The sequence below is a fragment of the Suricata suricatta genome, unplaced genomic scaffold, assembly GCF_006229205.1.
Source record: "Suricata suricatta isolate VVHF042 unplaced genomic scaffold, meerkat_22Aug2017_6uvM2_HiC HiC_scaffold_81, whole genome shotgun sequence".
Lineage (NCBI taxonomy): Eukaryota > Metazoa > Chordata > Mammalia > Carnivora > Herpestidae > Suricata > Suricata suricatta.
In genome coordinates this window covers 1-25,000 of record NW_021915444.1, presented here as the reverse complement: position 1 = coordinate 25,000, position 25,000 = coordinate 1, and the positions used below count along the sequence as shown (strand labels likewise).

Below are 25,000 nucleotides of genomic sequence, written 5' to 3'. Positions count from 1 at the left end.
AAGTGTCCAACTTCAGCTCAGGTCATGACCTCACAGTCTGTGAGTTCGAGCCCCATACTGGGCTCTGTGCTGACAGCTCAGAGCCTGGAGCCTGCTTTGGATTCTGTGTCTTCTTCTCTCTCTGTCCCTCCCCCACTCACGGTCTGTCTCTCAAAATAAATAAATGTAAAAAAAAAAAAAAAAAAGAGTTCAGCTCTTGACTTGGGCTCTGTCATGATCTCACAGTTCGTGAGTTCAAGTCATGTGGGACTCTGCGCTCACAGTGCAGAGACTACTTGGGATTCTGTCTGCTCGCTCGCTCTCTCTGAAAATAAATAAACATTTTTAAAAAGTTTATTGTCATGCTTAGTTTTTTCATTTCCAAAAATGCCATCTCTTCTCTCATTTCTCTGATGATAACTATATTTGTTATTCAGTGTTATATCACAAACTAGGTAACAGGTAACACAATCAAAATTTACAAATCAGAAGAATAATGTTTATGTATTTTTTGAGAGAGAGAGAGAGCATGCGTGCACACTAGCAGAGGAGGGGCAGAGAGAGGGAAAGAGAGACAGAATCTGAAGCAGCTTCGGGCTCTGAACTGTCAGCACAGAGCCCAACGAAGGGCTCAAACCCACGGATTGTGAGGTCATGGCCTGAGCCGAAGTCGGACACCCAATGGACTAAGCCACCCAGGTGCCCCTACAAGTCGCAAGTGTAAAAGAATGCAGGCACACCCTCGCTGAGCTGCCCCAACATGGCTGCTGCGGGAAGTCCTGTAAATCGTCCAGAACGGTTGGTGCAGACAGACAGACACAGAGGTCTCGTTCTTTTGAGAAACACAAACACTCACAGACTACGTGCATTAAGCTGCCCCTTCCTTTTTTTTTTTTAGCTTTCCATTTATAGGCTATTTGTTTTTCTTGTGCAGCCCTCTCGTTATCGCTGCCTCTTCCAGTTTTGTTTTTTAAATAAATGGAAGGATTGTCTGTCTCATTTTGCAGGCCTACCTCAAATGTCTGCTGGTCCTTGCCTTTGGTAGGGAGGCTGATCGGAAACTGCAGGGGTGGGGGCGGCATTCAGTGGCTTTCCTGCAGGCCCGTGGAAAACTTGTTGGAGGGTCCCCCAGCGCTGATGGATGACAGGCTTTCTCTGGGCTGTTCAGTGTTTTGAGAGAAGCGCATTCTCGCTGCCGCGTCCCTGCGTCACTGAGCGTGGAGGGAGCAGAAGCTGGAGCGGGCCGGGGGCTCCCCTGTGCAGTCTCAAGCCTCCTGTCTGTGGCCCCTGTGGTCCCCAAGTCCAACGCCTCCCTGAAAATCAGGATGCAGAGCTGTGACGTTTGCAACTCAGATCTTCTGACAGGTGAGGGCCCTCCAAGAATCCCAACGTCCTTTTTTTAATGTTTTATTTATTTTTGAGAGAGAGAGAGGGAGACACAGAATCTGAAGACAGGCTCTGGGCTCTGGGCTGTCAGCACAGAGCCGGAGGTGGGGCTCGAGAGCGCGAACCGTGAGATCATGACCTGAGCCGAAGCAAGACGGTCAACTGACTGAGCCGCACAGGCGCCCCCCAACTTTCTGAATACAGGCTGGCCGCCACCTCCCCCGTGGCCAGCCAGGCCTTGACCACTCAATCCGGTGACCTCCGGGACTTTCGGGCGCCAGGTCCTGACTCCCTGTGCAGCCTCGAGCGCCTTGTTGAAATCTCGTGTCCACTGCTGTCTCTCTGGTCTCTTGGTCCTTGTAGATATCTCCATCTTTGACTCCTCTCTGGTTATTTAGTTCAGATTCGGAAGGGACGGAAGACAAATGTTCATGGCCAATCTTCCAGATTTAGCCAGAATCCTCACCACACTAACTAATCCTTCAAGGACCAGCTTTTTAGGGTGTTTCTGATTTTTTTTTTTTTTTTTTTTTGCTGTTGTAACAGTGATCTGGGGAACGCTGGGCTCCATACTTCCCATGATCAGCTGACTCTCACGACAACCCTATGAGGTTGGTTTTGTCTTGATTTTACATTTGGGGGAAACTAGGCTCAGAAAAATGCCTCGAGGGAGTCTTTCAATTAACGAATCAGCATGGTTTTTTTTTCACATACAGAATGATGCCTCTTTTAAAAGGCTTTGGTTTTGTGTAAAACAATATAGGGACACACAGCAGTGTGTTTTTACTCCATTCTCCCTGCTCGAGTCCCGAGCACAGTCCCAGAAACAAAGCAGGCAGATGAATATGACGTCAAACTACAGTTTCAGGGAGGAGTATTTTATTTTCTTTTTCCTTAACGTTTGTTTATTTTTGAGGGATAGAGAGAGCGTGAGCAGGGGAGGGGCAGAGAGAGAGGGAGACACAGACTCTGAAGCAGGCTCCAGGCTCCGAGCTGTCAGCACAGAGCCCGTCTCGAGGTTCGAACTCATGAACTGTGAGATCGTGACCTGAGCCGAAGTCGGCCGCTTAACTGAGCCCCCCAGGCGCCCCGGCAAGGAGTGTTTACAAGACAACTCAGGCCACCAGGCAAACGGACTACTGGTGACGGGCCACGCTCCTGTTTGGGGAGAGAGGGTTTGGGTGCGGCCTGTGTGCCCTGCTCCTGTGAGGGCAGCCCCGTTTGGGCTGGTGAAGCCCCGATCATGTGTGACCAGTGACCGTTTGTGACAGCCAGCTCCTGTCACCGCAGCAGGGCAGGCCCGGGCCTCGTGTCCCTGGGAAACAGAGGCTTGCGTGGTGGGTGGAACCTTATGCCAGAGCCTGGGGTGGGGAAGACAAGACGGAGGCAGATCACAGTCTTCCGGGACTGGGAGCCTGGGAGGCCTGGCCGCAACCCTCCATTCCTTCGAGACTCTCTGAGGTTAACAAGGTCCTCTGCTGGTGAGGGGGCGGGGCCTCCGGGCTGTGCGTGGGCATTGCAAGGGGCACATCACCCTTATTTCCCTCCATGTCACATGCCATGTCCAGAGGCTGGCAGGTAGGGGACATTCAATGACGGCTTGCTGAATCTGAATCGAGCAGCTGATTTGGCCAGACGGTCAGGAGATGGGGAACCTATACCGCCCCAGCCCTCCATACCCGCAAGAGGCAAATGGCTTTCCCCAGCCCCGTGTTGCGCCTGTGAAAGGAGGGCCCCCCCCTTCTCGATCCCAGACACTGTGCTGGCACCGGGCACTACAGGAATGCACAAGACGGATCCTTCAAACATGACGTGCTTGCGGTTATGCCTCAATGAAGCAGAAAAACGAAACAAAACCCAAAACCCATCACGATCTTTGACGGACGTAACAATCAAGACATGCGCCAACTCCGCTCAAACTGATTTAAACCAAAAAAGGAGAATCGGAGGGCGCACGTACTGAAACGTAACTGGAAAGAGCAGGAAACGGGCCCTCCCGTGACGTCATAGGGGACCAGTTTTCTGTTTCTAGCTTTGCTGGACTCTGAGTTCGCTTCATTTGCAGACAGGGAGCCCCGGCAGCCCAGGCTCACACTCTTCAAACACATAATGGTTTGTCTTTTTAAAGGCATGTGCTTCAAAATCCCCAGAGTTCGAAAGAGCACATGGACAAAGCCCCCTCTTGGGTCAGCCCACGGTTTTCCACTTCTTACACAAATCGAAGCAAACGCCAGGAACCATTCCACAAAGGCCTCTTGTCACTTAACTATCTTGCGGATGGTTTCTTTCCTGACTGCCGAGGAGTCCCCTGTTAACCTGCCTCGACCAATCTCCTGTTGATGGTCCTGCGTTGGCAACTGTGCCGTGTTCCCATTTCACCCATTAGCAGGGCTAACCGCAGCAGTGAAAACCCTGGGTCAGAGAGGATGGGCGTTTGTTTTGATTGCTTTGGATTTGTGTGGATATTGCCAAATTGCTCTCTGTGGGTGGGGTAGGCCTATTTACTTAAACTCATACCTCTCTAATGCTCAGTCAGACCAGGACCAAACACCGTCTCCATTTCTCTTCTGATCAATGAGTTTAGGCATCTTTTCAGATATTTGAGACTTCTTTGGATTTCCTTTCCTGTGAAATGTCTGTATAATTTTTCTCTATCTTTTTTATTTGGTTGCTAGCATATTCCTTATAGACTTGTAGATTTTCTTTTTATTTTTAAATTTTTTTTTGAGAGAGAGGGAGACAGAATACAAGTGGGAGAGGGACAGAGAGAGAGGGAGAAATAGAATCTGAAACAGGCTCCAGGCTCTGAGCTTTCACCACAGAGCCAGACGCAGGGCTCGAACCCATGGATGGGGAGATCATGACCTGAGCCGAAGGTGGACGCCCAACAGACTGAGCCATCCAGGTGGTCCTAGATGTGTAGATGTTCTTCGTGGCCCTAGACTTGTAGATGTTATTAACATTTTTAAAAATGCTTTTATTTATTTTTGAGAGACAGAGACAGCATGAGCAGGGGAGAGTCAGAAAGAGAGGGAGACACAGAATCTGAAGCAGGCTCAAGATAGCTGTCAGCACAGAGCCCGATACGGGGCTCAAACCCACGAACCGTGAGATCATGACCTGAGCCGAAGCCAGCGGTTTAACTCACTGAATCAGGTGGCCTGTACATTTTCAATCTACAAAGACATGAGCCCTTTCTCTGAAATATGAATTAGAAATATTTCCCCTAAATCGCCATTTATCTTTTGCTTATGTTTTTTTTTTTACCAAGCATACTTCTTACATTTTTAATTTATATCTAAATGTATTGGGGTTTTCTTTTCTTTCAATATTTTATTTAAATTGTAGTTAGTTATCTTTCTTTTATGACTTCTGTGTTTTGTTTTCATACTCAGAAATGTCCTCCTCACTGCAAACTAATTTTTCAAGTTTATTTATTTTTCAGCGACAAAGAGCAGAGGAGGGGCAGAGAATCAATCCCGGGCTCTCGCGGGGCGCAATCTCATGAACCATGAGATCATAACCTGAGGCAAAATCAAGAATCAGACACTTAACTGACTGAGCCGCCCAGGCCCCTCCTCATTCCAAACTACCCCTGTGGTATTCTTGCCAAAAATGCAAACCCTCAATCTACTTATGAGAAAACACCAGACAAATCCAAATGGAAGGACATTCTACAAAAGCACTCACCAGTATTCTCCAAATGTGTCAAGATGGTGAAGGAAAGGAGAGAGAGAGAGAAAAAAAACTTCCAACCAGCCTGAGAATGACAACTAAATGCGATGTGAAATCCTGAATTAGAGCCTGAATCCGAACAGGGGCGCCAACGAGAAGGCTGGTGAAATGCACACACAACGGCCACAGCACACGGCAGCGCTGAGTTCTGGTTCCCATGACCATGACCCGGATACGCGAGATGCTAACATTTGGAGGAGCTGGGGTGAAGGGCACAGAGGAGATTTGTACTACTTGGCAACTTTTCTGTAGGACTCAAATTAGTCCAGAAAAAGGTTTAAAATGTCAAGTTTTGTTTAAATACTTTTCTTTGAAGGTTTTATTTGTTTGTTTATTTAGAGAGTGCGTGCAAGGGAGCAGGAGAGCAGCGGAGAGGGTCCCGAGCAGCCCCTGCCCTGTCAGGGCAGAGTCCTGTGTGGGACTCGAGCCCATGAACTACTCTGTGAGATCACGGCCTGAGCTGAAAACAAGAGTCGGAGGCTTAACCCACTGAGCCCCCCAGGCGTCCCGCTGTCTTGCCCATTTCCAAGTGTACGACTCAGCAGTGTTAATTGAGTACATTTACACTGTTGTACAACCCGTCTCCAGAACTTGATTTTTCATCTTGCAAAACTGAAACTCCCCACCATTAAACAACGCACCCTCTCTTGTTCAGCCCCTGGTCCCCCCCCCCCATTCTACTCTCAGTCTGTCCGACTCTGACTACCCTGGGTACCCCGGATAAGCAGAACCAAGTAATATCTGTCTTCTGGGACTGGCTTATCCTGATCGACAAGCCGCTAATTACACAACAAAAGGAAAAACCTATTTCTGATGCTAATTGGCAAAGCCTAGGCGGCGGTGTTGACTAAGAGCAGAGTTGAAATGCTTGATGGCTGACATGCTTGTAGCACCTACTTCTGGAGTGTGGGTGAAGGAATGAGGCACAGAGACGTTAAGTGACCCGTTGCCAATCACACAGCCACGAAGGGGTTGGGGAGTGCACTCCGAACCCAGACTGACTGACTCCAAGCTGTTCGCATAGTCTTTGCCCTGGACTGGGGCTCACATAAGAGAGCCGACGCCTGGAAAACAGCGGCATCCAGAGGGTGTTTGCAGACAAGAGGCAGATACAGATAAGGAGCCGGGATCAGCAACACCTACGGGGGAACTGAAGGAAGTGACCCCATGGCACGTCCCCAGTGACTGACCCATTGTAGGTACATGATCAATATTAGATGAGCCTGAGGGGCGCCTGGGTGGCTCAGTCCGTTAAGTGCCCAACTTCAGCTCAGGTCATGATCTCACGGTTTGGGGTTCGAGGCCCGCATGGGGCTCTGTGCTGACAGCTGGGAGCTGGAGCCTTTTTCAGATTCTGTGTTTACCCATCTCCCTCTGTCTCTGTCCCTCCCCTGCTCACACTCTGCCTTTCTCTCTCTCAAAAACAAAAAATAATAATTATAATAAATAATTTAAAAATATATAAGATGAGCCTGGGAAGCAGCAGCCAGAACAGTGGGAGGTAAACCTGGGGAGCTATTTTTCAGACATCAAGGAAGAAAAGCTTTCGAAAGACAGGAGTGGTCAACATATTACATGCTGACAAGACTCCAAGCCACAGGCTGAGCAGCGCCCTCTGGAGTTCGAAGCAAGGATTGGTGGCGCGCAGTTTCCCGGGACGGGAGGGGCCGGAATCGCCGATCAATCTTGAACCACCAGCTCTCCCGAAGGGGCAGGCGGCTGTGCATGCGCAGAGGTCTGTTATAAATCTTACTGATACAAAGGATGTGTAACGCAGAGTTTACAAATAATAGTAAAATATACAATGTTCGTTACTGTAAATTCCAGTCCTGGACCCATGACTTTCTGAGCGGAGCTGTAGCCTAACTTCCAAAATGAGTCCGGGTTGATATTTTTAGTTACATCTTTGAGTGAGACGAAAATGAACCAGTGAAGATACATTGAATCTTCGCTGGTTCCTCAAAGACTTGTTACTTCTTTACTGAATCTGAGAGAGAGAGAGAGACAGAGACAGACAGACAGACAGATAGAGCAGGAGCGGGGGAAGAGCAGAGAGAAAGGGAGACCCAGAATCGGAAGCAGGCTCCGGACTCAGAGCTGTCAGCACAGGACCATATGCGGGGTTCGAACCCACAATGCGGGAGATCATGACCTGAGCAGAAGCCAGACGCTTACCTGACTGAGCCACCCCGGCTCAGTTGCCAATCTCTGTGGTGTAAGTACTCCTATCGGAGCCAATATCAACATACCAACTTGATGTCTCCACAAGAGTTGGGAAGAGACACACAGTAGGAGCGCATCCTGACACAGCACTCCCACTATACAGATACAATAGATGCAAATAACCTCGAGAGCACTTAATAGTAAACTGCAGAAAATAATAGTACACCGTGAAACTAGTGTAACACTGTGTGTCAACCGCGCTAAGTAAAAATAAATAAATTCCTACAACCAAAAAGAGAGAGAAGAAAGAAAATAATCAAAGTTTTGAGTATGCCATCTGTTTTTAAATATAATTTAACTGTTAGCTTTTATCATTTCTGGTCATGGCTGTTTCACAAGGAGCCCACAATGTTTCTGAAAAACAGAGTCGGCTTTCACCGATTGGTGAAGCCCGCCAACGGGTGGGGGCGACAGGCAGACTGCAGTGGGATGGGACTGTCCCCAGCCACACTCAAGGACCTCAACTCCAACTGGTCCTGGAGGAGCAGTGCTCCTGCCGCCAAGGGCAAATTAATCCCTGTTCCAGAGCATCGGTAATTCTCCTTTGTAGCTCTGACCGCAGTTTGCTCTTCAAGAACCCTGGGAGGAGGGGGAAGTAGTTCTTGTCTGTCTCCAGGAGCCAGGGCACCTGCGGCGGCCGAGGCTGAGCACGCAACGTTTTCACTATTCCCTCAGTCTGTGCCTCCTACAGTGCTTTGCATGTAGTGAGCGCCCAGTAAGTATTTACTGAAGGAGTGCTCAGGATGAACGGCTGCCAGAGCCACCGACGTCTAGGAAAAGGTTGTGTGTGTGTGTGTGTGTGTGTGTGTGTGTGTGTGTGTGTGTGGCGCATCTCTTTGGAAGTGTGTGTGAGGAATCTCTTTGGATGCCTTCTGCTTATTTCCAACTGCCAGGGCGCCACCACTTAAGACCGAAAAAAATACAGAGGGCCTTCCCACCATGCACTGAACCTTCCCTAGGAAATATGACCTTAAGGACACCAATCCTGTAACAGCGTCACTTCAGATCCGGCAGTGTTTATGCAATGCCTACTAGCGTACTTCCATAGATTCGTTGTGAACGAGTTCTCGGTCTGCTCTAGCAAGCAAAGGTGGGGCAGAGTCGTTGCACCCCTACCTACACCAGGAAAGCTGTACCCAGAGTCCTTTATAGGTGGCCCTCCGGCTGTTGGGCAATATAAGCCATTTGTGACACCAAGTATGCCCAACACGTCGCTTTTCTAACCTGAAATCGAAATCTGTCATTTTTGACAAAACTAAGTAAAAGAGAGGACCGTGAGGCAGAATCAGATAGGAGCGATCAGGGTGTTGCAAGTCCTGATCACGCAGAGACGCTAATCACGCATCATGCGATCTCCAATCATCATGTTCCACTCTGCCCTCCCGAAGGAGGAACAGGTAAGGATTATCCTACCTGATGATAAGTAGAAAAGGCTGTGCATCCCTTACTCAGGGAAAAAGGTCCTGCTTACAGCTAGGGTGAGTAAATAAGTGGCTCGCCTGAGCAACTGAAGTTATGTAGAGTCTTCCATTCCTGCTGCTACGTTCATTTGCAGATACTAAAAAGCATTTTATTCCCGATTTGACTGCCAAAAAGAGATAAACTAATTCCTCCCAGAATGCTCCACTCACGAGCTTGGCACCAAAACCGCTAGGACTCTTTATTTACATATCTCCGCCCACCCCCTTCCGCCAGCCGTCTACCGTAATAACCAATATAAAAGCGGTATCTACGATCTTACAGTCTGCAAAGCTGGGAAACAGCCTTCCGTTCCTCTAGCACTTCGGCCACCCCAATTCTCCCCTAGAATTGTCTTATTGATCTTATTCTGGGACACATTTTATCACAAAGCACTAAAGAAAAACGCTGATCATTCCAGACTCGAGTGATAATTACCCTACCACTGACATCCTCCATCAGATGCAGTTTGAGGGCTGAAGACTGCCTTCCTCGGCGCAGCAATGGTGGGTGGTCCCTTGCTCCTGGAACCGCCATCCTTCTGTTCGCGTCACGAAGGTATCAGAAAGGTTTCTTTTTCAGTCCGAAGACGCTGATGAACAATGCCATTTCAGTGACAGCTGGGAGGGCACTGTGGATGGTAGGTGGTTGGTTCAAGACCCCTTCCGATAAAAATACCCAAATCCCCAAACTAGAGACTCCACCCCCAAAGCGTAGGAGAAGGGGAATTCTAAAGACTGGAGGATGTTGAGTGGGTCTGGCATCTCATACATAGAGTAAAGGACTGCGTGGGGGGAAACCTTCAGATTGAGTAAACCTTCCTCCCCTACTCCCAAACATTGGTGGTTACCATACCTGCAGAAGATGAAAATGTACCAGTATGTGGTACACTCCCAACGCTCGAATATGAAAAAGGACAGGGCCACAGATGCACTAGAGTGAGCCCCGATGGCTTGGGGATGCACCAGAGTGAAGGAAAGCCTTTGGTTCAATAGTTTGCGATGGGCCAGAAAAGGCCATTGGCGGGGCTCGCATCTGCTCTCAGGTTCGCCTCTTGCTCCCTCACCGCATTGCAAAGGCCAGACTTCTGGGTTTTAGGACAGCCACGTGACTGGAGACCGGAGCTGAGCCTGCACAGCTGGGACCCCAGGCTCCCCCAACCCCTTATCTAGGGGCCAGCCTGGACCCTTCAGGTGAGGTAGGAGCAAGTTCCCCATTGCACACCGTGAGGGTGCCTGGGCAGCTCAGTCGTGAAGCTTCAGGTTTCTGATTTCTGCTGATCTCTCTGTTCTTGAGATCAAGCCCCGAGTCGGGTTCCACTCTGGAAGGGTGAAGCCTGCTTGGGATACTCTTTCTCCCTCTCTTGCATTCTCTCTCTCTCAAAATAAGTAAACTTAAAAAAAAAAATGTTCAGAGTGACTTAATTCACTCTGCTGGAGTCACGGTCCGGGGGCCCTGACCCTCTCAGTCTACACGTCAAGTGTCAAGAGCCTTCCCTGATCCCCATCTTCTTTATTTATCCTCTCTTCTGAGTTTCCATAGCGCTTCGTTTCTTCACACACCCCTAGAGCGCAGTGCTTGTCACCCTGCATTACATATGTCCTGTCCACACACCTGCCTCTTCAAGTTAGAAAACTGAGTTTTACTCCCAGACGGGATCTCCAGAGCCTGGTGCAGAGCGGAAGTTTAACCAAGGCTCGAAAGTCGCCTTAAATCTTCCACGGCGCCTAATATCTATCAGCTGGAGATGCTGTTGGCCCGATAGAGCACACGCTATGGCGCCAGAAAGGCCTCGTTAGGTGGCTGAAAGGGGGTCCCGATAGAAATGGACAGTGCGGAAAAGGTGCGTAGGCTAAAAGGATACAGATGAGGCTCTGGGTGCTGTTGAACATGGAAACCCCTGAGAAGAAACCAGCCAGCTCCACGGCAAAGAGGCCCAGGGTGACGGACAGCGCTACCAGGAGCCTGCAAGGCAGGAAGGGGGTTGGCTCAGGCCTTCGGGGCTTCTTCAAAGGCTCCTCCATCCCCCGCCAGTGCTGAATTCTGACCACCCTGCCCCGAGTGCTCACTGGATGTCCTCCTTCTCGTACTCCTCGGGAGTGAACGTGAGAGGCAGGCAGGCCTGGATGTTGCTGTCCTGGAGAGCGGGGCGGAGAGGAAGAAAGTGAAAGAGGGGGGCGCTGCGGGGCAGCCCCGGGGTCCGAGAGAGCTGGGAGGACACACCCGCGTAAGGCCTTGGGAAAGTGGGGTGTGGTGGGAACGGGGTGGGGGCGGGAGGAGGCTGGCCGTGGGTCTTACCCGCGACCAGAACAAGGTGATGACGACCACCATATGCGCCAGGAGCGTCAGGAAGCGAGAGGGCACGAGCCCGGAGATCCGGCCCATGGCCGCCCTGGGGCAGGAGGACCGATTGGAGCAGAGGCCGTGGTCTGCGGGGCTGGAAGCTCAGGAACCGCCACTCCTCAAGTCTCGAAGGCTAGCACGCAAAATTTCGACGGCGCCTCCTTCCCGCTCGCGCTGGCGCCGCCCGGTTGCCTTAGCAACCGCGTAAGCAGGCGCTGCGGCCGGATCTCGGAAAATCTCGCGAGGGCTGTAAAGTCTCGAGCGACGGCGCTGCTGCAGAAAGCGCAAGGCGGACATCTTCCCCCAGGTATGCGGTTCCGACCCCAGTCCCGTCCCTGGTCTCGGCTGCGAGGCCCGGAAGGTCCCTCCGTCCTGGGTCCTCGCTGCAGCCCGCTGTCCCCGCCAGGCCTAAGGCAGGGTCTCTTTTTCCCTCCTCCGCAGCCCTTTAGCCCCCACTGCCCTGGGCACGTGGGAAAGAAACGTGCAGACATGGATGTCCCTGCGTTGTTCCACCATCACTTAGATGGCCGCGGAGCCCTTGGGTGTCCGGGGACCCCAGACCGGAATCTTCTCTGATGCTCTTCCCCTCCGCTCCTCTCGCCTCCCTGCCCCAGTTTGGTGAGAGCATCGCAGAGAGCGGAAAGTGACCCGCTGGTGGATAAGGGGCACGTTTGAGGAAGGGCTGGCAGATTTCCTGGTCTCCGTGAGATACGGGCACTCGCCTTTGCCCAGCTACATTCCCAAGTACCTCTGGTTATCAGCGACCTCACTGACCTTGGGCTTTCACCAGGGATCCTTGCTGACAGAAAGTTCTCGCTGCTCACCCTCAGGTCACGGCGTCCCCGGGCCCTCGCTGGCCCAATGACCAAAAGAACATCTCTTTCCCTATTCTCCGTCTGAGTGCTTTTAGGCTGGTGTAAGCTAAACACACAAGCCCAAGGGCCACTTCTGATTTCCTCATTCACTCAACAAATATTCACTGACTAGCATGTGCTAGGCTCTTGATCTGGACAAACAGGACATGAATCTCTACCTTCCAGGAGTTTATATTCTAATCAAGGAGATCCGGAAGGAGAAGACACATGCAAACAAATCCACACAGTAATCCAACACTGTGAATAACATTTTTAAAAAGGAAACTCTAGAATAATAGAGCAAGCAAAGGCTCTTTGAAAAAGAAGTCCTATATCCTTCCATTTTGTTTTAAGAAATGTGGTCAAAATTGAGAGGAAACACAGCTATTTGTGGACCCCACTAGAATAAATAGATCTCTTTTTTTTTTCTAAACCAAGTGGTAAAATAATTAGGAACTCAAGAGATAGTGAAAAGGTGTTTCTTCAAAGTCATGAAAGACAAAAACTGAAGAACTCTTCCAGATTTAGGGAGACTAAAGAGATGTGACATATTTGGCATGAGAAATATAATGTATGATCCTAATGGATCTTGAACCAGAAAACAAAAAGCAACCACTTTCATTTACTGTGAAGGACATGAGTGGAATCATTGGCAAGTTTAGGTAAGGCCTCTAGATACCAGGAGATATAAGCGTGATCAGTGTTAATTTCCCGACTTTTTATAAATTCTACTGCCTTTATGGAAGAGAATGTCCTGGATAGAAAATACGTGCTGCCGTGTTAGTGGCAAAGAAGCATGATGTTTGCAATTTACTGTCAAATGGTTTAGAAAAAATATGTGTGTGTCTGTAGAGATAGGCGCTGATAAAGCCTGATCTTGAGGGTACATGGGAATACTCTTGTTATATATGTATGTGCATATCTATAGAACTATATATACACATATATCTCAATATCTCTATATACAGAGACATATAAATATGGATACATAGATATAGATATATTTTTTAAGTAAGCTCTATACCCAACTTGGGGCTTGATCTCACAACTCCTAGATCAAGAGTCCTATGCTCCACCGATGGAGCCCGCCAGCCACCCCGTCTGTGTTATCTTTGCAACTTTTCAGTAAATCAAATTATTTTAAAACAAAAAGTTTTCGTAAACCTGGGTGGTTCAGTCGGTTAAGTGTCCGGCTTTGGCTCGGGTCATGATCTCGCAGTTCGTGAGTTTGAGCTCCACATCCGGCTGACAGTTCAGAGCCTGAAACCTACTTCAGATTCTTTTCTTGGTTTGTTTTCTACTTCAGATTCTGTGTCTCCGTCTCTCTCTGCCCCTTCCCTGCTAACACTCTGTCTCTCTCTCAAAATAAGTAAACATTAGAAAAAAAGTTTTAAATGATAACCCTTCCTAAGTTTTCCTTCTGGGTCTTATATAATATTATCACTGAGACATTACATTGCTTTATAAAAAAAAAAAAACGATTTTTAGGATTGATGTTCCTAGCTATATACTTCCTATATATTGAAACTATGTAATGACATTTTCATATAAATCTACCTCTTTCGAGGGCGGTACAGCCTTATCCTCCTAATGGAGACAATGTGGTCCCCGAAGCTCATAAAACAATAAAATGCCATCATTTAGAGGAATTATCTGCATAGAGATTGAGGTTCAGCAAAGTCTCCTGATTTTTTTTACTCCAGAAATATGGGCTGCTAACCGAATATTACCATCACTCATTTCTCAGCTCTCAGCGTGTAAGGGAGACTCTGTCTGTTGAACCATTTCAAAATTCTGAAAATATTTTCAAACCTCCCCCACCTCATGAGGGACAGGCGAAGTACAGTGGCCCCAACGGCTTCTCTCCTTTGAGGTGACACTCATTGCTAGGACACCCTCAAAACAAGTACAATGACATGGAAGTATAATGAGGGGGCTCTGTGTGCTCTCCACCTTGGACATTACAGCGTAGCAAGCCTGGAAACCTTTTGAGCACAGGGACGAATTACAAAGCACAGAAGGGCTCCTTCCAGTGCCTGTAGATCACATGACCTTTCTCCTGGAAACAGGAAGCCCAAGACTTGAGATCCAAACTCCCCCAGTGACGGTTGATCAAGTCTGACCCTTTGCAGATGAAGGCAGCACCGTCATCCAGTGAAAGCCGGCAAAACCCAGCACCTAGTTTTGCAAGAGCTTCCGAGTTCCCGGGGCAAACAGAATGAAGAGAGGGAGTCCGCTGGGGGAAGATCTGGGGAAAGAACTTTTCAGGCAGAGGCAAGTGCAAAGGTCCTTAGGTGGGAACGATGCCAGTGTGTTCGAGGAACAGAAAGGAAGCTAGTGCATCTGAAGCCTCGTATTGGAAGGGGAAGAAGAGATCAGGGGGCTGGGGAATGGGTGGACACGACGCATCGCCTTGCAGCCATGGGCATGGACCTGGTCAGGTTTGCATTCTAGAAGATGACTTTGGTTGCAATATGGAGAATCGATTTTGAGGATGTTAAGTAGAGGATTATCTGTTGGGGCCCAGTAGGCAAAAATTACCCTCTGTCTGTTTCCAACCTGACCTGCGGGGCAGTCGATGGTCGCAGGTTCCTGAGGGAAGTAGAGAGAATTGGGGAGCAGGGAGCACAGAGAGTGAAGGCAAGACAAGTGTTTCTGTTCAAACCTCTTTTTTTTTTTTTTTTTTTTGAGAAAAATCCACATGTTAACTAAGGTACAGGGCGGGAAGCTAAGCAGCTGACCTACGTTGGTTGCTAGGATACAGAGTCAATTGATTAAAGCTAGGTAAAGGAGGAACCAAACTAAAGTTTTTAGCACCGTGCCTGATGGCCAACACCACCCTGCCTTTAGGCAGTTGATCTTTTCGCTTCTCCTGACAGGGAGCGGCACTTCCCTGCCTATTTTTGTAATTCAGGTAACTCCCCTCAGGGAGTTAACATTTCCTGCCAGTAAGCTGCCGAGCAGCTGAATCTTTGCAGCTTCCCACAACCCGCAAACAATATTTGGCCTCCTGGGCCGCACATGTGGCTTCTATTCATCCTGTCTTGTGATTTTCTCATTGCTTTGTAAAGGGACATATACTTTTAGGCTTGGTTCAGTCAGTGGCGCCAGCCCTCCCCTTACTTTGCTTTCTAGCTCTTTGTCTGCTGTTGGGAGTAAACTGCAAACCTCTGCCAAAAGATTTGCCTATTAAAGGAGGAGCATCTTGCCCATGCATAACTGATGAGGGGCCTTAAGAAATGTAAATATCCTCATAGAATTCTTCAGGCTCATCTTCTGCTTGGAGCCAGACTATTATTCGGGAATCCCTCTCCTGCAATGACTTGATAATTCCTGATATTTACACCTGTCCTGTTAAACATGACCCTTTCCGGAGCATGTCTTCACTTCAAAGACCTTGAACTATGTGACCATTAAATGATGTAATCACCTATGGTATGGAAGACCCTGGCCATCTAAGTAAAGTGTGGCTTTTCCACCATGCCCGTTGTCTGTCTTGTCTGTCGTTGTCTGTCTTCTTTCTTATAGATATTGCGCCGACACCAACCCCCTACTCGGGACCTTTCGACTGGGGTGTGTGGGCTGGTCCCCCGCATTCAGAGTGGCGCCCAAACAGGGACACGAGTAGAAGGCAAATCAAAGGTAAGGTTGACCCGGCCCACAGGTCAGTCGAAGCAGGTCCTGAGGGAGAGGGTGAGAATGTGGTAGGGCAGGGAACACAGAATGGAGGCAAGACAAAATCTCTGATCAAGCCCCTTTATTGAGAGAACACAAGCATCTGATAAAGAGCACGTGGCGGGAAACTGGGTGGTCGACCTAGGTCAGTTGCTAACTAAACAGGGTCAAAGGATTATAACAAATGGTTCAGGGTGGGAGGAACCAAAACTGCAGTTTCCGCCCAGCACCTGGGGGCCCGATAAGAAATCGCAGACTGGCTGTCTCCGGCCCTAATTTGGGAGCGATAACGCCACTCTGCCCTGTGGGTGACGGATGTTTGTTCAGGGCGTACATCTTGACTTCAGGCAGCTCCTCTGGCAGCCCCCCTACAAAGGTAAGCGAAAATTTCTCTGAAATAAGGGAAGGTATGTGTAAGATTTAATAGATGGAGGCAGAGATGGGAGGAAAAAGAGACTATGTTATGGAGCCAAGAAGGCCTTTACTGGGATCTGCAATTCCTGGGCGAAGTTCCGTGACTCTGGAGCGGGGAGTCAGGGAAGTCGCGCCTGGTATGGGAGAGCAAGGTGTTTTATGGGTGCAGCAGTTCCGGGTTTGAGCTCAGGTGGGTGATAGCCAAGTAGGGGCATGTTTGGACGGTGGCAGGATTCAATTGGCTGTTGGCTTCGGTGGGGAGGGGGATGCTGGAATTCCATGGTGAGGCATTCCAGTTTGAGACAGTCCAGATTGAGAGTGGGGGTCATCAGCCCTGGTGGCGCCTGGATCTGTTATCTGACCTGCAATAAAATGGCCGCTGGTGCTTTCCAAACGGCTCGAGTCATCCCAGGTCTGCAAGTGGGGGTTGTCAGTGCTCAAAGTTCTCCACAGCAAAGTGGCCGCTCAGTTGGTTTCCCATGGCAACTCTTACAGTATGTAGAATATTCTCTGAAATAGTTCCACAGGTTTCGGGTTGGCTAGGATCTCACCCAATGTGCTGCAGACCCCTCTATGATTATATAGAGAATGTCTGTTCCGCCCCGGCTGGCGGATTGGTCGATCGTCGCAGGTTCCTGAGGGAGGGAGAGAGAATTGGGGGGCAGGGGGCACAGAGAATGGAGGCAAGACAAACGTTTCTGATCAAACCCCCGTTTATGGAGAAAATACCCACACCTTAAATAAGGGTAAGCAAGGCAGCTGACCTAGGTTGGTTGCTAGGAAACAGGGTCAAGTGATTTTTAGAAAAAGGGGAAACCAAAACTGAAACCGAAGCTGCAAAATCAACATAGCGCCTAAGGGATCAGTAAGAAAGCTCAGACTGGCAGAGCAATTAACACCACTTCTTGCCTGTAAGATTTAATAGACGGAGGCAGAGATGGGAGGAAAGAGACCACGTTATGGAGCCAAGAAAGCCTTGGTTGGGGTCTGCGATTCCAGGGCGAGGTCCCGTGGCCCGGGGGGTGGGGAGTCGGGGAGGTCGCGCCTGATAGGCGATGGGCGGGAGGGTTTATGGGTGAGGGGTTCTGGGTTTGATCTTGGGAGGGCAGATTATCAAATAAGGGCCTTTCAGGGGCATGGCGGGATGGAATAGGTGGCCTCCTCTGTCAGGGTGACAGGAAGCTGGAGCTTCATGATTGGCTGCTTCCAAATGGGGCAGGACATCCCAGGTCTGTAGGTGAGGGGCAGGGGTCCTCTGTGCACGTGTTCTCCTCCAGCCCCGGGAGAAATGGCCACTCGGTCACCACCTTAAGGTGACTCTAACATTGCCTGTTAGGCAGCCGATCTTTATAATTCAGGATCTCCAGTCTGGCCGTCTCCAGTCCCTGAATCGGGAAATACACATCCCTGGCCTGTAGAGGGTTAATCTTGTTTTTCTGGCCGTACCCCACAGGGAGTGACATATCCTTGCCTGAGGCAGCCGAACTTGGCAGCTCCCTACAAGAGAACAGGGGGTGAGTAACGGGAAAAGACTGCCTGGGTAAGTGTTTTTCTAAATGTCTCGATCTTGTTTGTAAAATAAGGTGGGAGGGAATGTTATAGCCTCTGGTGTGTGTGTGTGTGAGTGAGTGTGCGACTCGGTCTGGCTTGCCTACCGGGTTCGAATTTGTGGCTCCACGGGTGGGCACTCTTAAAGTTCCCAGAAGCCTATGGCGTCCCCGTGGGCCTGGTCTGCGATACCGTGGTGAAAAGCATATGGTCTATGGTGGCATCCGAATCAAATCGTGTCAGATCGAAAGTCACAATGCTGAGTCCCCTAAGGCTAAGCTTCACCTAAGCTCCTTTGGGACACAGCCAGACAGGCATCTGATTGGTCTCCTCATTAGAGGGGGCTCCCTACTCTTTGTTTGTCCTTGCGTCACTGTATTATAAGAAATAAGGGATAAGAAATAAGGGATGGGCAATAAAGAGAAAAAGTTTTTTACAGAAGTACTTTTGCACCTCCTTAATCAGAGAAGGATTAAGGTGACTCATGACGAAATAACAAGATTTTTACACTTTGTTCAGGAGCAATGTCCTTGGTTCCCAGAAGAGGGCACTGTTGATTTACAAACCTGGAACAAAGTTGGGGAACAGTTACGCTTGTATGGACCAGAGAATGTCCCTGTAGATGTCTTTTCTCTGTGGAATTGGATTAGAGATGCTTTAGATCCTGACCCTAGGGGAGGTAAATTGTCATCTAATAATTTAGCCACAGGGACTACTCCACCTCTCCCTAGAGGTCAAAATCCTACTCCTTTGGCAATGGCAGTTCAGGACAATGAGGATTCTGAGTGTCATGACAGTGATGGTAATGAGACAGATCTGGCAGATGAGGAAGCTCAATGTGAGGCAAAAAAGGAGGAAAAAGGTCTACCTCTTGATTCCTCTAAACCCATAAGATCAAAATTGAAAAAATCAGATATGGACCGACAGGCTTTAAAGCCACAACAGGAAGCTGGAGTAACTCCTACAGCTCCCTATGTGCGCCAGTGCAGGGACCCTCCTTGTCCGGAAAAATTACTGAGAACAGCATCTTTGTCCAATTTAGCACAAGCCAAAAGACAAGCCATGCTTGAAGGTGATTTTGATTTTCCCCTATGCTTTCCTGTTACGTTTGGTCCTATGAATGAAACTGATGGGGCAGCCGGAGACCCTAATTGGATCCCTGGCTCTTACAAGGTATTAAAGGAGTTAAAGGCCGCTTGTGCTCAGTATGGTCCTAACGCTCCTTATACTATCACCTTGGTAGATTCCCTCACAAATCATTGCATGACTCCTTATGATTGGTTTCAAGTGGCTAAGAGTTGCCTCCCTCCCGGTGACTATGTCAGGTGGAGAGCAGAATATGAGGATAGAGCCAGGGATCACCTGAGGAGGAATAGGATAAAGATGAGAGAGGCGGGAGTCTCTGGGGATATGATTATGGGGCACTCAGGATGGGAAGCTGCATCAGATCAGGTTCGTATTCCATTGGAAGGGCTTAAGGCAGTCGGTACGATAGCAACAGAGGCCTGGAAGGCTCTCCCCTCAGGATTTAGCTCAGCTACCTCTCTAACCGAAGTAAGACAGGGAGCTGAGGAAAAGTATGAGGATTTTGTAGCTAGGCTTGTTTCTACTGCTGAGAGACTTACTACTAACAAAGATATATCTGAAATGATAGTTAAACAGCTAGCTTTTGAAAATGCTAATTCTGTCTGTAAAGCTTTATTAAGACCAATCAAGCAAACAGGACAGTTAAATGATTTCATAAGGCAGTGTGCTGATGTAGGCCCGGCTTTTGTACGGGGAGTAGCCATAGCAGCAGCTTTGCAGGGAAAAACCTACGCCCAATATGTACAAACATATGGCAACAAGCCAAAAGGCAAAGATCCAGCTTGTTTCAGATGTGGCCAAATTGGACATTTTAAATCGAACTGCCCAAGAGTTAATAAACGATCTGGTCCAATTCATAGGCCTATAGAAGGGGGCCCTGGGGCTCCATGTCCTCGTTGCCAGAAGGGCTTCCATTGGGCTAGAGATTGCAAATCCAGATATCATAAGGATGGAACATTTGACTCCCAATCAGGGAAACTTCCAGAGGGGGCCTGCTCTTCGGCCCCAGACAACAATAGGAGTGGCATCGCTCAACCCATTCTCCGGAATGTCTTCGACCTCCTCCACGCCACCCCAGGGAGGGCAGGACTTGACCTGTGCTCCACCTCCTCAGCAATATTAACTCCCGACAGTATGCCTGTTGCATTACCAACTGGGGTCACAGGCCCACTACCTGAGGGGGTGGTAGGAATAATTTTAGGGAGAAGTTCCACTTCCCTGAAGGGGATCCAAGTCATTCCAGGAGTGATTGACTCGGATTATACCGGAGAAATAAAAATTATGGTCAGTCCTCCAAACCAAACTGTGCAAATTATGAAAGGACAGAGAATTGCTCAATTACTTCTGTTACCTTACTTAACTAATAATAACCTTCAGACACAGGAACCTAGACAGGATAAAGGTTTTGGTCCTACTGATTTGGCCTTTTGGGAGCGAGAAATTACAGATAAAAGACCTCTTAAAACTATTAAGGTCAACGGAAAAGAAATTAAAGGGCTTTTAGACACGGGGGCTGATGTTTCGTGCATCTCTGGAAAAGACTGGCCTTCCTCCTGGCCTACACACTCCACTGTGACGTCCCTGGTGGGAACAGGAAGTGCTCCTTCTGTGGCGAAAAGCTCACAGATCCTTCCCTGGACTAGTGATGATTCATCGGGTACTTTCACTCCGTACGTGATACCTTCCATCCCTTGTACCCTGTGGGGCAGAGATGTTCTGAGTCAAATGGGACTCTTGCTGTTAAGCCCTGATGAAATTGTAACCGGACAAATGTTAAACATGCATTTTAATCCTGACAAGAGGCTAGGAAAGACGCAGCAGGGAATAAAAGACCCAATCATGCCTACAGTAAGATCAGGCAGGCAAGGTTTAGGATTTCAAGATAAAGACCCTCAATTTGTAGAGGGGGCCATGGTGCAAGTGGCTGCTGACCCCATTCGGTGGAAACACCAGGATCCTGTATGGGTGGAACAATGGCCCCTGACTGCAGAAAAACTGGAGGCAGCCACAGTCTTAGTGTCTGAACAGTTACAATTAGGACATATAGAGCCCTCGCTTAGTCCATGGAATACCCCTATATTTGTGATGAAGAAAAAATCAGGAAAATGGAGATTGCTTCAGGACCTAAGAGCCATTAATGTCACCATGGAGACGATGGGAGCGCTCCAGCCAGGCCTCCCCTCTCCTGTAGCGATCCCAAAGGGAGACAACATTATAGTTATAAATCTTCAGGATTGTTTTTTCTCGATTCCTCTGCACCCTGATGATTGTAAACATTTTGCCTTTAGCCTGCCGTCTCCGAATCTAAAAAGGCCCTTTCAGAGATTTCAGTGGAAAGTCCTTCCTCAAGGGATGAAAAATTCTCCTACTTTGTGTCAGAAATATGTTGCTAGGGCTTTGAGTGGGATTAGACATAAATATCCAGAAGTCTATCTGATTCATTATATGGATGACATTCTTTTAGCACACCAGGACAAAGCTCATCTTCATGACGTTTTGGATGAGCTGATCGAAACTTTATCTGCTCAGGGCTTGAAAGTAGCCCCAGAAAAAACTCAGATGGACCCACCCTACTCCTACTTGGGAAGAATCATTGAAAATCAAACTGTCACTTTACAGCCTTTACAATTGAAGACAGAGCATTTGTGTACTTTGAAAGATTTTCAAAAACTATTGGGAGATATTAATTGGATTCGGCCTTTTTTAAAGCTGTCTACTAGAGATCTTATTCCGCTGTTTGAAATCTTGCATGGAGACTCCCATCCAAATTCCAAACGAGAGTTAACTCCTTTGGCCCTGGAATCCTTATCTAAAGTGAATGAGGCTTTACAAGGGGCCGTGCTTACAAGGATCAATTACAGTAAGCCCTGGTCTTTAATAATTTTGCCAACTGAACACTCTCCCACCGCTTGCCTATGGCAAGAAGGAATATTGGAATGGCTCTGTTTATCAGCTACTCCTAAGAAGGTTTTGGCCGATTATCCATCCCTAATAGCACAAATAATTATGAATGGGAGGGAAAGAAGCAGAGAATTGTTTGCTCAGGAGCCAGCAGAAATTGTCCTTCCGTGTTCTAAATTCCAGATCGAGGAGTTAATGCAGGGAATTACTGGTTTCCAGGTTGCCATGGCTGGGTATACAGGCAGTCTTGGCTTTAATACACCTCAGGATCCTATTTTACAATTTGGCAACTTAACTTCTTTTATTTTCCCCACGAAAACAAAAACTAAGCCTGTAGAGGATGCCCTCTTAGCATTTACTGCTGGGTCCTCTAACGGCATGGCTTCTATAATCATTTATAAAAACTCATCTGAACCTAAAATTATTTCTTTTCAAACGAGGGAAACTTCAGCACAGAGAGCTCAACTTGTTGCTCTTATTAGATTATTTCAAGAAACTCCAGAGAGGTTTAATCTGTTTTCAGGCTCTAAGTATGTGGTTGGGCTCTTTCCAGCCATTGAAACTGCGACAGTGCCTGTCTACAAGACAGGGATTTCAGGTTTGCTTTTAAAATTACAAGTCAAAGTACAACAACGCCAGGAGCCTTTTTACATAGGACACATCAGAGCTCATTCTAGATTGCCTGGCCCCCTCTCTGAGGGAAATGCGTTAGCCGACTTTCACACTAAAGTCGCTTGTTTAACTATGGATCCTGTGCGTGAAGCCCAGGAGGGTCACAACATTCATCATGAGGGCTCTCGAGCTTCTGATCACTCGAGAACAGGCTCCACAAAGAGTTAAGATCTGCCCTTCCTGCCCACCTGCTAAGGGCTCTCCCATGGGGCCGTTCACCCCAGAGGCTTAAAACCTAGTGCTTTATGGCAGATGGATGTCACTCGTGTCAATTCCTCTGGAAAACTGTCCTTGGTCCACATCACGGTGGACACCTATTCTCATGCGCTTTTCGCATCTGCTCGAACTGGAGGGGCTTTTAAAGATGTTCAACTGCATTTATTTCAATGCTTCTCTGCACTAGGATTGCCTTTTAAAACTAAGACTGATAATGGGCCAGCATGTACATCTGAAAGTTTTAAAAATCTCTGAACAGTTTCACATTGAGCATTCAACTGGGATTCCTTACAATCCCCAAGGCCAAGCGATTACTGAAAGAACGGATCACATTCTTAAAAATCAAATAGTGAGACTTCAAAAATCAGATTTTAAGTATGCCTCACCTCATCAGATCCTGGCTCATTGTATGTTTGTAGTAAATCACCTGACTCCAGATGATTCCGGGGAAGCCCCAAGGCTTAAGCATTGGCAAAACAAACTGACCACAAAGCCCCTGGTGACATGGAAAGATGTGCTCTCAGGAGCTTGGAAAGGCCCTGATGTTTGACTTCCTGCAGGTCGAGGTTTTGCTTGCGTCTTCCCGCAGGAAAGGGATTCGCCTATTTGGGGGCCAGATCGTCTGGTCCGATCTGCTTCCAGGTCATCGTCATCCTCGGACCGTGCCAAGAACTTGAGCAGGGAAAGGGGGAGGATTGATTTAAATGATCGTCAGCCACAGGCAACTCCCTCACGAAACACCACCTCCCTCTCAGTCGAATATCAAAGCTCTGCGACTCTTAAATGAAAAGTTGTCTTGCCCCAAGAGATGTATTGCTGCCTTAATATTAGGAATAACTGCATTGATTTCTATTATTACTGCTGTGACTGTTTCCACTGTTACACTGGTTAAGAAGGTACACACTGCTTCTTCTGTCAATGATTTATCAAAAAATGTGACTTCAGTTCTTACTACTCAGGAAATTGTGTCCTAGAAAAAGCACTGTTGTCCAGTGGCAAACCTTAGGTTATATTATTACATGGGTAAGTGCTGCAACTGCTCATATATATGTGCAGTCCCTAAAGTTTTAATGTTTTGGTATAAGATCATTGCTTAACACCTTTAGTAATCAAAATGTTAAGTGTCACTAAATGTCTTTGTTGAAGAAGTCACTCTTGTCAGATCTTTAGCAATGTCCATTTCTGAAATTTTGTCACAGAACGTGTTTCTTCTTCAAGGGAAGTTGTAAAAGGGACTTTTGGGACGAATGCAGTATTTGACATTGTTAGAGTCACCTTAAGGTGGCGACCAAGCGGCCATTTCTCCCGGGGCTGGAGGAGAACACATGCACAGCCGACCTCCCCGCCCGTCCCCTGCAGACCTGGGATGTCCCGCCCTACTTGGAAGCAGCCAATCATGAAGCTCCAGCTTCCCGTCACCCTGACAGACGGGGCCACCTATTTCATCCCCCCTCGCCCCAGAAAGGCTCTTATTTGATAACCTGCCCTCCCAAGGTCAAACCCAGAACCCCTCACCCATAAAGACACCCCTGCACCCCCACCCCCGCCCATCGCCTATCAGACCTCCCCTACTCCCCACCCCCCGGGCCACGGGACCTCGCCCTGGAATCGCAGATCCCAACCAAGGCTTTCTTGGCTCCATAACGTGGTCTCTTTCCTCCCATCTCTGCCTCCGCCTAATAAATCTTACATTTGGTGCCGAAACCCGGGAGGAGACAGTAGCTCAGCAGCTGGCTGACCTCTCTCCTCCCCGATTTGCGATCTAACCTTGGTGCTGGAAACGGAAATGGCCCCTGGTCCAGGACTGAACTCTGTTTCACCAGCTAGTTGGTAAGTCCCCAAATATCCGAGCCTCTCCAGGAATCCTGTCCTTAATCGCACGTGCGTCAGGACTCCCCGCCCCCAATTCTCTGGCTTCTTGGTGGAGGGGGCGCCCCACAACCCAGACACCTCCCTTTCCGTCCAGGCCCGTGACCAGAGAGACATCTCTGATCATGTTCCAGGACTTTTCCGGATCAAAGGAAAACTCTGGGGGATGCCCTTCTTTTTTCCTGCGATTCTCCGAGGCCTTAAAAATGGGGAATAATAAGTCCAAACCGGAGCGCATGCTTACTCCCTTAGAATGCCTCCTGAAAAACTTCCCACTCCTTGGTTATGCTAATGACCTTAGCCGAAACCACCTAGTCCCTTTCTGCACCAAGGTGTGGCCCCTTTATAAGCTGGATAGCTAATTTCAGTGGCCTCCAGAAGGATCCCTCGATTTCCAAATTCCCACGGACCTAGATAATTTCTGCTGGAGGCAGGGCAAAGGGGCAGAGATTCCTTATATTATGGCTTTTTTGGATCTGCATTGCCACCCATTGGCCCACACTTCCCAACCCCCTACCGCCTACCGCCTGAATCCCTGCTTCCCTCCTCCCTGACCTCTGACCCCGAGGGTGATCTTACGACCCGCCCCGCCCCCGCCCCTGCCGCCTCTCCTCTGGTACCTGCCTTTCCTCAGTAGCCCC

The 25,000-nt window shown here is 48.6% G+C and overlaps 1 protein-coding gene and 1 non-coding gene across 4 annotated transcripts; both read right to left on the bottom strand.

The window, feature by feature from the left end:
• Positions 1-921: 921 nt before the first annotated feature.
• On the bottom strand, positions 922-11,303 carry TMEM107 (transmembrane protein 107). Of its 3 annotated transcripts, none has more exons than XR_003905487.1 (6): positions 11,080-11,303; positions 10,851-10,918; positions 10,646-10,746; positions 9,637-9,733; positions 9,225-9,412; positions 922-1,292 (listed from the first exon to the last, which is right to left on the bottom strand). XR_003905487.1 is itself a non-coding variant. In XM_029931607.1 (5 exons), exons 1-5 carry the CDS (start codon positions 11,164-11,166, stop codon positions 9,343-9,345), a joined length of 423 nt encoding a protein of 140 aa, XP_029787467.1. In that variant the 5' UTR covers positions 11,167-11,303; the 3' UTR covers positions 8,601-9,342. The 3 variants fall into 3 exon arrangements, 1 of the variants encoding a protein (XP_029787467.1); XR_003905484.1 differs by lacking the exon at positions 922-1,292 and adding an exon at positions 4,783-4,889; XM_029931607.1 differs by lacking the exon at positions 922-1,292 and having other exon boundaries at positions 8,601-9,412.
• On the bottom strand, positions 8,608-8,743 carry LOC115285324. Its single transcript, XR_003905488.1, has one exon. It is a non-coding gene; the product is annotated as a U8 small nucleolar RNA (small nucleolar RNA).
• Positions 11,304-25,000: the final 13,697 nt, after the last annotated feature.

Excerpts from the sequence above, each read along its gene's own strand:
- TMEM107 (XM_029931607.1), bottom strand. The coding sequence starts at position 11,166 with ATGGGCCGGATCTCCGGGCTCGTGCCCTCTCGCTTCCTGACGCTCCTG. Across the intron at positions 10,919-11,079 it reads TCACCTTGTTCTGGTCGCGG|GACAGCAACATCCAGGCCTG; the intron begins GTAAGACCCACG and ends CCCGCTCTCCAG. Across the intron at positions 10,747-10,850 it reads TACGAGAAGGAGGACATCCA|GCTCCTGGTAGCGCTGTCCG; the intron begins GTGAGCACTCGG and ends CCTGCCTTGCAG.